The sequence below is a fragment of the Actinia tenebrosa genome, unplaced genomic scaffold (genome assembly GCF_029948245.1).
Source record: "Actinia tenebrosa isolate PJP-AT-01 unplaced genomic scaffold, QUT_ActTen_1.0 PGA_scaffold5__44_contigs__length_20552954, whole genome shotgun sequence".
NCBI lineage: Eukaryota > Metazoa > Cnidaria > Anthozoa > Actiniaria > Actiniidae > Actinia > Actinia tenebrosa.
The window spans coordinates 19,245,582-19,257,799 of record NW_028292582.1 but is presented as its reverse complement, the minus strand read 5'-3'; the positions used below and the strand labels follow the sequence as shown (position 1 = coordinate 19,257,799).

Sequence of the window (12,218 nt, the reverse complement as noted above, 5' to 3'; positions counted from 1 at the left end):
TGATTTTTGGACGCGGACGAGAAGTCGAAACGTTTATGCGTGGCCTGCGTGCGTTATCCGTGCGATTTTTGCGTGATTTACTGCATGTGAGGTCAGTTAGCAAGCAACATACCCAAAATAGCTTACAAGTCCGTGAGGAAAAAGATAAATGAAAACCAAATTTTGACTATTATTTCCGACAGAATCTAAAATCAACATTGCGTAAACGTGTCTTACAACACGGTGATGAAGTGTGGATTACATTATGCGATCATGCGGCCTGTATTTCACAATTTGTAATCTTTGCCAAGATATATCTTTAGACAATGCTGGATACAATGTATCGCATGTGAAATCTAATGCTAGAGGTGGGCATGAGGTCAAGCCGGCGGAGATCTTGTACTAGTATACCCCATCCCTCAGTTTTTCGAATCAGAACTAATAATAATTCGTAATGGGAGATCCCGAATTATTCAAATGGGAATTACGGATTTTCTTATCATGTGATGGGATAATGAATGAAATTTGACGCACTGGTACCGGGATTTTGGCAAGTGAAAATGGGATATTGCTTAACCCCCTCCCCCTCAGTATTCAACCGGAAATACGACGCCATGCCATAGGCCAGGTTACCCGCAATAGACGCCATCTTTGTTGTTGTGGTTAGCTGTGCTCATGATTTCGTCCACGACCCATCGTCATAAAAAAGGAAAAAATGACTCAAAAACCTCACTGAGGAACACTTAAAGACCTTAGAATTGAACTCGAGTCATTCATTTAACTATGGACATATCGGTAACGTCGATCACGACCGAGGAACGTAAGTTATCAAACTTTGAATTTTGTCTGTCACGACCAAAAAAATGCTGACGCTTTGCCAATGGAAAATTTTGAACGCTAGATTTTAAGATAGTTTTCAATTTATTTGACGTTTTTTGTATTAAGAAATCTTCAGCTCAAGTTTAGCATCTATTTAATTTTATAAGATCAAAAAAACGTGGCAAAATACTGTGGAAATTATTAAAGTTTGTTACTATATGACAGATCTACAGTACGTTAGGAAATGCTAAATTTTTTTACAGATCTATTGATCTTAAGAAAGCCAATACGAAAAATGAAGAAGCAAAAAAGAAAAGAAGGGAAAACTATTTTTTGTTTCAGCAGCTGATCAGCAGAAGAAGTGCAGTGATTGTCACAAATCATTTAAAAGCTGCCAGTGTAAGGTGAGATTCCATCACACGTCTAAGATCTGTCCAATGAGAGGATTGAAAATATCGACAAACTGCTGGTGTAACATGGACCACAAAGGGGGTGCCTAGCAGGGGGTGTCGGCATTATGTTTCAGCCATTGACATTTCTTAAATCACTCCTTACATTTTGAGGCACAATAATAAGTCAGGAATTTTAACTGAATTTGAATTTTGCATTAAATGGAATCAATTATTTGCAATCACTAACATTTCAAGAGAAGAATCAAACCTCACAGTAAACCTGGAATTCATGAATCTTGGTCTACCTTTTGCTTTTTTCATGTATCACACTTTTTTAGCGTCACGCATAACCCCTGTGCCATACTGGACTAGGGGATATTTCCTCCCACTTTTTGGACATCACTTTCAATGATGTGTTATTTATTCTTTTTTCATTTAGGCTTGTTCAAAATGTGGATCATTATTCAATAAATACTGGGGTACAAATCTTGCTAAAGGAAGGTAAGAAACTATTGCAGAGCTTAATAAAATGGACAATGGACAATGATATGCCAATGCTAAATTAGATCAGCCAAGAGGATGTTTCAGGGTTGATTTGTGAGTTAGCCATGCCCTGACTTAGATCAGCCCAGAGGTTGTTGTAGGGTTTTATCTGTGAGGTAGCCATGCCCTGACTTAGATCAGCCAAGAGTTTGTGTAAATGGTTTGATAATTAAGTTCATCCATTGTTTCCATGTCAACAGGTCACATTGCAGAGTATGTTTTGCAGCTGTTTGTCTGACATGTCATGTTGTACTTAACAACACATTTAAGGTTAGTTTTTTGTGTCCTTTTGTGTCCCAGTATATTTACAATTTATAAAATTCTTATTTGGTGTAGAATTTTGATCAGTTTGTAAGAAATAAAATAAAATAGATAAAAATGAATGACACATTGAATTTTTTTTACAGATCTGTACAAGATGTCATATCCGACAAAAAGAGGAAGAGCTAAGCACACAAAAAGCTTTGTCTGCAATTGACAAGGCAAAGAGTGGGCGGAGTGACTCAGGGACGTCTCAGTTGTCGTCTGATTATGTCTTCATCAATGTTGCTGCTGCAGGAAGCATGACGAGTGACCAGAAGAAGGAAGCTTTATTTGAGGCCTCTAAAAAGGGTAATCCTATGTCAGATATAACATCATAAACATACCTCTTTGGCCTTTTCTGGGACTGTGAACATAGTGCATTGTGGTCTAGCTTGGGTACAAATATCTTTTGTTCATCATGCCTTATATGGTTTTGTTTATACCCAACCTTGACCACAATGCATCACAATTATTGAACTCGGAAAAAGTCTACATAAAAAAGTGCATAATTTGTGTAATGATCATGCAGTGCATTGGAATATTCTAGTTGCTAATATTGGTTCTCAGTTGCTCAGGGTTAGCATCAATTTCGTGTAAAAAATTCATGTCTGTGGAATTTCATAGTATTTGTGTTGTTGAAGTCGTGCATTCTTTACTTTAATGATAGCATTTGTGAATATTCTGATGTTGAAATGAAGTTAACCCTGAGTAAATGAATGTATAGTCAAGGAACACAGTGGTATTCAAAAGATTTGAAAATGGTCTATTTAAATTCAGAGATGGAAGTTCTATATCCTAACCAGAATTTTGATGTTGTGTTACTGAGCCCAAATAAATGTTCAAAATCTCATTTATGGACCTTAATCACATGGCGGCCACATTTATTCTCATGAGAATCAAAACACTTGTTAAATATCTGCATAAATTTATTTTCAAGCACTTGAATGAGGAGCTAAGCGTGGTGAAATCTATTATTCAAACCAAACTGGCTGCCACACCAAAAAGCCCATTTACACTATCTTGTCTATACATTTTGGAAGGGCTCCCTGGAATTGCGGTCATGACACCCCCTTTTCATGACACCCCCATCCATGACGTCCCAGTGTATACCATGACGCCCCTAGTCTGCAGTCTGATAAATGTTACTTGTCCTCTTTCCTACAGGAGACCATTATGCTCTGGTAACACTACTCAATGCTAATGCAGATGTCAATGCTAAAGGTAAAGTCTATCATTCAATAAGTGGTTCCAGAAAATACCCAATTCTCCCCCTCACAGTTCCCTGTGCCATCTTAAAAGGTAGCCGTGCCTTTGCATCGAAGCGAGACGAATAATTGTCCAAGGTGTTAAAAAAGGTCTCTATCATTGCAAGCTCACTGTCCATCTCGCTTCGATGCAAAGGCACGGCTACCTTTTAAGATGGCACAGGGAACTGTGAAGAGTATTAGAGGCTTTGCACCATCATGTGATGGCAGCCATGACAAGAGGCAGGAACTGAATTGTTTCTGGTCTAATCTGATTTACATGAGAAAGAATTCTGTTTCTAGGGGTGAAAGTCTCTATTGTTGTGCCTCCTGTCATGGCTGCCATCATGTGATTGTTCAAAGCCTTGATATCATCTAAATCCTGTAGTCTTGATCCTTTTCCTGCAAGTCTCCTACTTGGACATTTTGGTGCATTACTGCCTACTATGTGTGAAATCGTTAACCTGTCACTTCAAACTGGTGTTGTTCCATCTTCTCTTAAAGTTGCTGTTTTAAAACCGTTACTGAAAAAACCATCTCTTGATCATGAAATTTTTGGAAATTATCGCCCTATCTCTAATTTAAAGAATATCTCCAAGATTATTGGAAAAGTCGTTTCCCTTCAGCTAAATGATTATCTGTCTCTGAACAATCTCCATGAACCATTGCAGTCTGCATACAAAACATTTCATAGCTGTGAAACTGCTCTTCTTCGAGTACAAAATGATATCCTCCACTCCATTGACAATCGTTCTTGTGTTGCCATGCTACTCTTGGACCTATCTGCTGCATTTGACACAGTTGATCATCAAATTCTTCTAGATCGTCTCCATACAAAATTTGGCATTTCTGGCATAGCTCTTCAATGGTTTAAGTCCTACCTCACTGATCGCTTTCAATTTGTTTCCATTGATGATTTTTCTTCTGAAGCCCTTCGACTTGATTGTGGCGTACCTCAAGGTTCTGTACTTGGTCCTTTGTTGTATCTCCTTTATACTTCTCCAGTAGCTGATATCCTCCGAATACACAGAATGTCTTTCCACCTTTATGCTGATGACACTCAATTATATATTCCTTTCTCCTGTAATGATGATTTGTCCCTTAATGATTCCATGAATCTGATTGAAAACTGTCTATCTGATATTGATGCTTGGATGACTACAAATAAATTGAAACTAAATAAAGGCAAAACTGAATTCCTGTTATTTTCTTCAAAGCACAGCCCACAGTTAACTCTTCCTTCTCTTCAATTTGGTTCTGATGTGATAATGCCCTCAATGCATGCTCGGAACATTGGTGTCATATTTGATACGCATCTTACTTTGGTTCGTCATGTGAATAATATTTGCAAGTCTTCTTTTTATCATCTCAGAAACATTGCTAAAATAAGAAAATACATCTCTTTGAAAACAACTGAAACTCTCGTCCACGCGTTCATATCCTCCAAACTCGACAACTGTAACTCTCTGCTCTTTGGCTTACCAAACAAACTCTTAGATAAACTACAATCTGTACAGAATGCTGCTGCCAGAATAATCACTCTTTCCCATAAACATGACCACATTACACCTATCCTCGTTAATCTGCATTGGCTACCAATTGAATCTAGAATCAAATATAAAATCCTATTACTTACTTTTAAAGCTCTTCATGGCCAATCTCCTATCTATATCCGGGAACTCATTTCAGTGTATAAACCGAACCGTAATCTTCGTTCTGCATCACAAGTTCTTCTATCAGCACATTCTTATAATCTTAAATCTTATGGTCATCGCTCCTTCTCTGTGGCTGCTCCTGAACTCTGGAACTCACTTCCAATATCTCTCCGAAATGCATCAAGTCTAGCCTCATTCAAAACTGAACTTAAAACTTATCTCTTCAAATTAGCATATTCTTTGTAAATAATTTTATTTTGTCGTTGTCTTTGTCGTTTGCTTACTAGCGCTTAGAACAGATTTGTATTTGCGCTTTATAAATAAATATTATTATTATTATTATTATTCCAGGAAAACCAGAAAATTCTCAGAGGTGTATTGATATCTCCATCCCTGTATTCTATATCAGTTTATACTGTATTCTAATTTCAATTCAGATATTTTTGTTCTACATGTACAAACCTTTTTGAAAAATTTGTAATTCCAGAAATTATCCATACCCTCCCCCCAGAGGAATTTGGAATTTTTGAGGGGTGGAGTCAGAGAAAAAACAAAATTACAGGGTTTGTATGGAAGAAAATTAGAATTTCCTATGGGTAGGAGGGTGGGTCTTTAAAAAAAATTCCTCAATATGTGGTAAGGATAATTTCTGGAATTATTACACAATGTGTAGATTTCAATTTCAGCTGAGGCCATACTATACATTACTGTATAATCTTTTTATTTGGCTTTGCTTTCAATGGCCACTGTGTCATCATCAAAGGCTAAATTCAAATTCATTGCTACTGAAGGCCATCTTTATTCTAACTTCTCTAACCTTTTTTGTACTTATCAGATGCCAGCAGGAATACTCCATTGTTTTATGCTGCCGAAGGAGGATTTCTTCCGTGTGTGGCTCTTCTCATGGTAAGAACAAAACAAAAATGTGATACCTTAGGCCTAGGGCAAACGTCGAACTTTCCATGCACTGAACTCATTAAAAACAATGGATATCAGGTGATAATGAGGCGGCATTCTTCGATGTAATTAAGTTCGGTGCATGGAAAGTTCGACGTTTGCCCTAGGCCTTACTTGTCCATAAGCTCGTTAATAGTTAATAATATATCATTTATAATCCCATAGGAAAGAGGTGCAAATATTACCTTGGTCAATGATGTAAGTAAAGTCTACTCTGTATGTATCATGGACATCGGTGCATTATTTTTAACAGGGGGCTACAATTCAGGTTATATATAAGTGATATAAAAAGTGCAAGGAGATGGTCAAGCTTAGTGTAGAAAAGGTGGGGGCTATAGTATGATAACATCCATGGATTCTGTTTAAAAGTGGTAAAGGAATAACCCATTCTTAATGCTGTGTTGCAGGCTTGTTGGACACCATTACATGCTGTTGCTTGGTACTGTATTATGACCATTATGTAGTTCAATTATCAGGGTCTTGAATGGGAGTCCCAATTGCATTAATTTTTATAAATTTTGAAGAAATAGCATGTTAGTAAATCTATTTCCCATCTCAGTCAACTAAATCCCATTCCTAAAGTGTAAAATTCCATTTTTACATCAACAAATGTTAAACATTTGAATAAACCCTATTGAGATTACTTTTGTGGCGTAAGGGTTGGTATGTGTACCCAAGTTAATTTTGCAGGTATTTTTTATGTTTCCAGGAAGGGTTCAACAGATGACCATGTGGAGTGTGCCGAGTTACTCATTCAGGTATAAGACATTCAATTCATACAGGTTTAAGTCTCACCTTTATTTTGGGGAATGAATGATGATAATATTCCTAGGCTTGTGTCCTACACACATTATTATAAGACATTTGTTGCACTGCTACAGCTAATTATGCTGAAGATAATGATAATGGGAATATTGTAAAATTTAATGATAGTAAAGACAAAAGTGGCGATGGTGGTAATAACAGACAGTAATGATGATGGTGATGGTGGCGACGATGATGATGATGATGGTGTTGATGAGGGTGATGATGACGATAATGATTATAATGATGATAAATAATTCTGCTGCAACTAATGTTGATTGTGGTAGTAAAAATAGACGGTATTGATGATGATGATGATGATGATGTTATATGGTCAATGATGACATGGTGATGAGCTTCATTTTTCTCTTTCAAGATGGGTGCAGACGTTTTCGCTCTAACCAGTACATCAGAAACAGCAGCTGATCTAGCTGAACGATGTGGAGGCAAACTAGAGCTGGTGCAATTACTGAGGGCTGCAGAAGGTGAGATAGATCTTTCCCCTCTGCCTCTTTCCTTATTTCCATAATTTAGGATAACTTTATTGTTTTTCCTTTTACTATAGTTGATGTTGCTGTCAAGAAATTACAGAAAAGATTGCGAAATGTGTCGTGTAAGTTATGAAAAATACAAGTCAGTGGTGTAAATACTGTTGCTTGCTGTATGCTTTTTACTGTAAATAAAACATAATTCATCTTTTTATTATTATTTTGTCCTGTCTGAGGGCAGCACTTAACCCTTTCACTACTAGAGACTAGAAGGGTAAGACACATGCTCTTCCTGGAACATAAACTGGGTGTTTTTATTTCTCAATATCAAAATGAAAAACATATGCTTAGTAGATATTGTGTGCATTGACACCACACAGCACCCATGTAAAAAAAAATTTTTAATTTTTTTGTTCCAAAAAGAAAACAAGTATAACATAAATAAATATAGTATTAGTAAACATTGGTATTGTAAAAATAAGTGTTATTTAGTGTTTGATCTATAACAGAGTTTTCATTTCTTCATTAGCTAAAGATGTTTTGATAAAGTTGTACATAGAGGCTCTTATTCGTCATATTACTAAGGACTTGGATCAAAGTTGGTTAGAGGAAGGTAAGGAAAATAGACAACAAGAAAAAATGAGAAGCAGCAAAAACTAGTAAAATGAGAAAGCTGTCATTTCTGTTGTTGCTTCATCCATCCATTTATTCATCCATCCATTTTATCCATTCATCCATTCATCCATCCCGACCTCCTGACCTCCCTCTAACCATTCTCCCATTCTTCTATACTTTTCAAGACAACATAAGCCAGTCCTCAAGCTCCAATTCAAGTCCAATACTTCTGCGAGCTTGTAACAAGATAGAAGAAAACAACCGAGGAAAACTAACCCCAGAAAAATTGTTGAAAAACAGTTGTAAAACAGCCTCTCTTGATAGGGTAAGAAGCTTGATTTACTGCACTAAGGAAAACTCTTCATTGCACTGCATGCAGGAATCAAGGGTGACATATATAGTGGTAGTGCAATCACCTCTCATCTCTGGGGTCTAGGATTTTATTCCTGGCCTTAAGTTCGTTCTTGGACTTGGTTCAATTTCTGGACTTGGCATAACATGTCATCAGAGTTTGTTGGGTCTCTCCCTGGGGGGGGTACTCCACCAGGATTTGGGTAGGGGTGTTCCGTTGGGATTCTGAAAGGGGTACCCTGTTTATGACAAAAAGACTCAAATTTGTAGACCCTGTTCATGACAAAAGATATGATTAATATTGTACTGAGTTCCTGTTTCAATTACCATGTCAGCTTGTGTATCGTTTTTTGACGACCATAATATCTAGTTTCAGTCAATATGAAAGTAGAAACCCTGAATATGACAGAAAACACGGGAAAAACTTGGAACTTGAGTGAAATCGCATACCCTGTTTATGACAAGAAGCTCGAAAAACCATACCCTGTTCAGTGGATCATCCTCGTATAGTCCATATATGGGAGTATCCCCAGGGGGTCTCTCCCTTGATTTGAGGGTTTTTCTCTGGTTGTCCTCTCTCTGCAAAACCTATCATACTAAATTTCAATTCCTCTTTCCTTTCATTCTAGAGAAGTAATGTAGGCAAAGAGCTGAAGTTCGACAACAAAGGTACATTCTACAAATCATACTAGTGTCCGAGACTTAAAATACTTACACAAACGTTGTCTGATTGAATCATTTATCATTTCAGCCTCGACACTCAGTCGTGCATTTGGTAGTTCCCAAAACCTAACAAACATTCCTCAAGCTGATGTTGAGCCAATTATACGGACCGATTACACAACTTTCCCGCCATCTAATACTGCTTCACTAGAGGTAAATATTTTGACTTGTATGATGAAACTTTTGTCTTGTGGGGGTAAGGGAGGGGATTGCTTTCCTACCCTCCCTCCCCCCACTAAGGATGTTTTAGCTCTTGGGTCAGCGTATCTAGTATTTTTTTATAATTGCGATTGTATTTTTTCAAGGAAAAACTTCGTCAAAGTCAATCAGAGACTGAAGATGCAGAGAAAAGGTGTAAGAGATTGATGCAAGCCATGGCTGTGGCAGCAGAGGTGAGTTGGGAAGAAAATAAAGTGGTCATTGGGTCTGCGATGATGGTGTTGATGATGATGATGTTGATCATATAATGCTCATGTGATGGTGGTGATGATGGTGATGATGGTGATGGTGATGACGGTGGTGATGGTGTTGAAGATGATGATGGTGGTGATGGTGTTGATGATGATGGTGATGATGATGGTGATGGTGATCATGTTGATCATAATAGTGGTGTTGGTAATGATGATGACAATGTAGATGATATGAAATGATGATGTGGATCATAATAGTGGTGTTGCCAGTGATGCTTCTGCTGCTCATGATGATGCTAAGGATGAGACTGATGGTGAAGATGATTGTCACTGGTGATGTTAATGTTTATGAAGATGATGACAATGATGCTCATAATAATAGCAATGGTTGTGTTGATGATCATCATGATGATGATTCTATAATTTTTGTTCCAGGATCATGAAAAGGAGGTTTCTCAACTAAAACAAGAGATGGAGCAACTCAAAGAAAAAAATGAAATCACCCTTAAAAGGGCAAGTGTCAAAAAAATTCATTCCTTCCACACAATCATTCTTCCAATCAGTTCTTCTTTACCATAATTACGTAAAAAAACTTGCACTTTGTTGTCCTAATTTCTATTTCACATGTTTCTTTCTCAGGTTGAGGCGACATACGTAAATAAAATTTCCATGATTCGACAAGAAGCCGAGACGTCAGTACATGAGGTAGCTTTTTAAAATCTTTTGTTGCTCTCTTTTGGACATGTTGTAAAGCAAGTTTATTGATGTGTTAGTTTGCTGTTGCCAGGCTAATGAACAAGTGAAACAGGTGATGAAGGACCGTGGTGACTTGCTGCACTTACAGGATACTTTCCGTCTCACGTGGGTCCCTGATGAGGTGAGACATCAGTAATAATATTATCATCATCAACAACACCATCAACACTATCATCATCATCATGTACCATCACCATCAACACCATCATCAACACTCATCATCATCATCAACACTATCATCACCATCATTCACCATCATCATCATGCACTGTCATCATCAACACCATCATGCACAATTATCAACACTATCATCATCATGTACCATCATCATCATAATCAACACTATCATCATCACTATCATCATCATCAACACTATCTTCATCATCAACACTCATTATCATGCACCATCAATATCAACACCATCATAATCATCATCAACACAATCATCACATCATTCACCATCATCAACACTAGCTATCATCATCACCATCATCACCAACACTATCATGCACCATCACCATCATCATTGGCATCTATCCTAATTACTGCCCTTATCCTTTTCAGTTGGTAGCACAGTGTTCCAGTCCAAAATGCCGAGCTCCATTCTCCCAGGTTAGCCATGATTAATCTTTAGAGAAATGCTCACCCCAGTTTCATTTTCAATTACCTTATAAGTAACAATTTAAATTCTCATGCTTAAATTTCTTCACAAGACAAGAAGACGACACCATTGTCGCTGCTGTGGTCGAGTGTTTTGCAAAGTGTGCACAGATCAATCTTGCAAGTAAGTCTTCATAAACAAACATGACTCTTTACGAGTGCGATTTGTCTAATGCGATTCTTTGAATTACTTATGTTTACTCAGATTTATGATACTGTGAATGAGAAGTAAGTTGTAGAAGAAATTGTGGGCTTTTCTTATTTCAACAAGTTTTGGTTAGAGGCATGGTATTCAGTACCAAATGTTAACAAAAACTTGCATCGTAAGACAAGTGTGGGTAGTTGCATGGTGCAGGTCCTCTTGTAACTAGTCTACCTTAATTAAACTCTCATATTATTATATTCATATTTATCACCAACATCAAGTCAAAATGAAGGGTTTTTTATGGTCGCTATGTTGTATGTGGTTCTCCTTTCTCCCTCCCCACCCCACCCCTCTCATTTCCATTTCTTCCCCATTCTCTCTCAGTCACCCACAGGCTAGTGTGGCCTTGGCCTTCCTTTTCTACAGGAAGCACATGCTTGATGTGTACCTGTTGACAAGATATTCTTTTTATTATTTCCTTTCAGGCTAACAGCATTTGGCTACCATCAGCCAGTACGGGTGTGTAACCCATGCTATGCACTGGTGGAGGACATGTTCCTTAATGAGCAAGAAAAAACATGATACTCTGACGGCCTAGAGAATTAGAAAATTTAAATCATTCACTCTAAGCACTTATGGTAGCAGTGCATCCAGGGGTTGCTTGGATGTTTGTGACACCCTTTGCATTGGCAGTTTATTGGTTGGGAGGGAGGGATGATTTGAAGCTACAGTGTAGAGGGGAGTGCCCCTATCATGAAAGATCTCTGGACACACCTCTGTACCACTGTTGCAGTGTTCACCCATCGAGGTCAGCAGTGCAGCTAATGCTTTGCAATTACCCTCCAAGGTTGATATCCTCCACACTCTGTCCAATGCTTTCGTCTTGCTCAAATAATCATTCTCAACTTTCGTAGCATTTTACATAAAATTTTACAAAAAAATACTTAGCAAAGATTTTTCAAAAAGCTTGCGTATGGCTACTGCTTACTCCACCCCTTCCCCCAGGAATAAAATGTACTTTACAGGGGGAAGGGATAAGTAGTTAGTTTATAGACACATCAAAGATTATTAATTGATAAAAAATTGAAATGATTTGATTATTAAAGTTTATTATTATTATTATTAAAAATGTTATTCTTTCGCAAGAATGGCTGTTATCATTTCATGCTATGTGCTGGGAAGTAAAAGCTTCCAGTTGTCGTTCAATATTATTGCTTGGTTTCACTCAACATCATTTCTTTTCATCAGCTGAATGATGCAAGTTTTCAATAGAATTCTTTCTGGTTGACAGCACATGGTGGTCAGTGTTTGACCATCATTTGGAGCAGATAATGAGATTCAAAGACTTTTATCAGCTGAGTGAAACCCAGCAAT

General features: G+C 37.5%; 1 protein-coding gene across 2 annotated transcripts; it reads left to right on the top strand.

The window, feature by feature from the left end:
- The first annotated feature begins 623 nt into the window (after positions 1–623).
- Positions 624–11,992, top strand: LOC116290682 (uncharacterized). 2 transcript variants are annotated; one of them, XM_031697787.2, is made up of 23 exons: positions 624–799; positions 1,144–1,202; positions 1,630–1,691; positions 1,934–2,003; positions 2,141–2,345; positions 3,201–3,257; positions 5,771–5,841; positions 6,058–6,090; positions 6,300–6,331; positions 6,602–6,650; positions 7,073–7,181; positions 7,262–7,309; positions 7,714–7,797; positions 7,985–8,124; positions 8,780–8,819; positions 8,902–9,026; positions 9,179–9,265; positions 9,719–9,796; positions 9,923–9,988; positions 10,071–10,160; positions 10,604–10,651; positions 10,753–10,823; positions 11,330–11,992. In XM_031697787.2, the coding sequence occupies exons 1-23, from the start codon at positions 763–765 to the stop codon at positions 11,424–11,426; spliced, it is 1,758 nt and encodes a 585-aa protein (XP_031553647.2). In that variant the 5' UTR covers positions 624–762; the 3' UTR covers positions 11,427–11,992. The 2 variants fall into 2 exon arrangements, with proteins under 2 accessions (XP_031553647.2, XP_031553646.2); XM_031697786.2 differs by having other exon boundaries at positions 1,141–1,202.
- The last annotated feature ends 226 nt before the right edge of the window (positions 11,993–12,218 follow it).

Coding starts and splice junctions, on each gene's coding strand:
- LOC116290682 (XM_031697786.2), top strand. CDS start 763: ATGGACATATCGGTAACGTCGATCACGACCGAGGAAC. Junction 1,692..1,933: donor ACAAATCTTGCTAAAGGAAG/GTAAGAAACTAT, acceptor CCATGTCAACAG/GTCACATTGCAGAGTATGTT. Junction 7,182..7,261: donor ATTACTGAGGGCTGCAGAAG/GTGAGATAGATC, acceptor CTTTTACTATAG/TTGATGTTGCTGTCAAGAAA.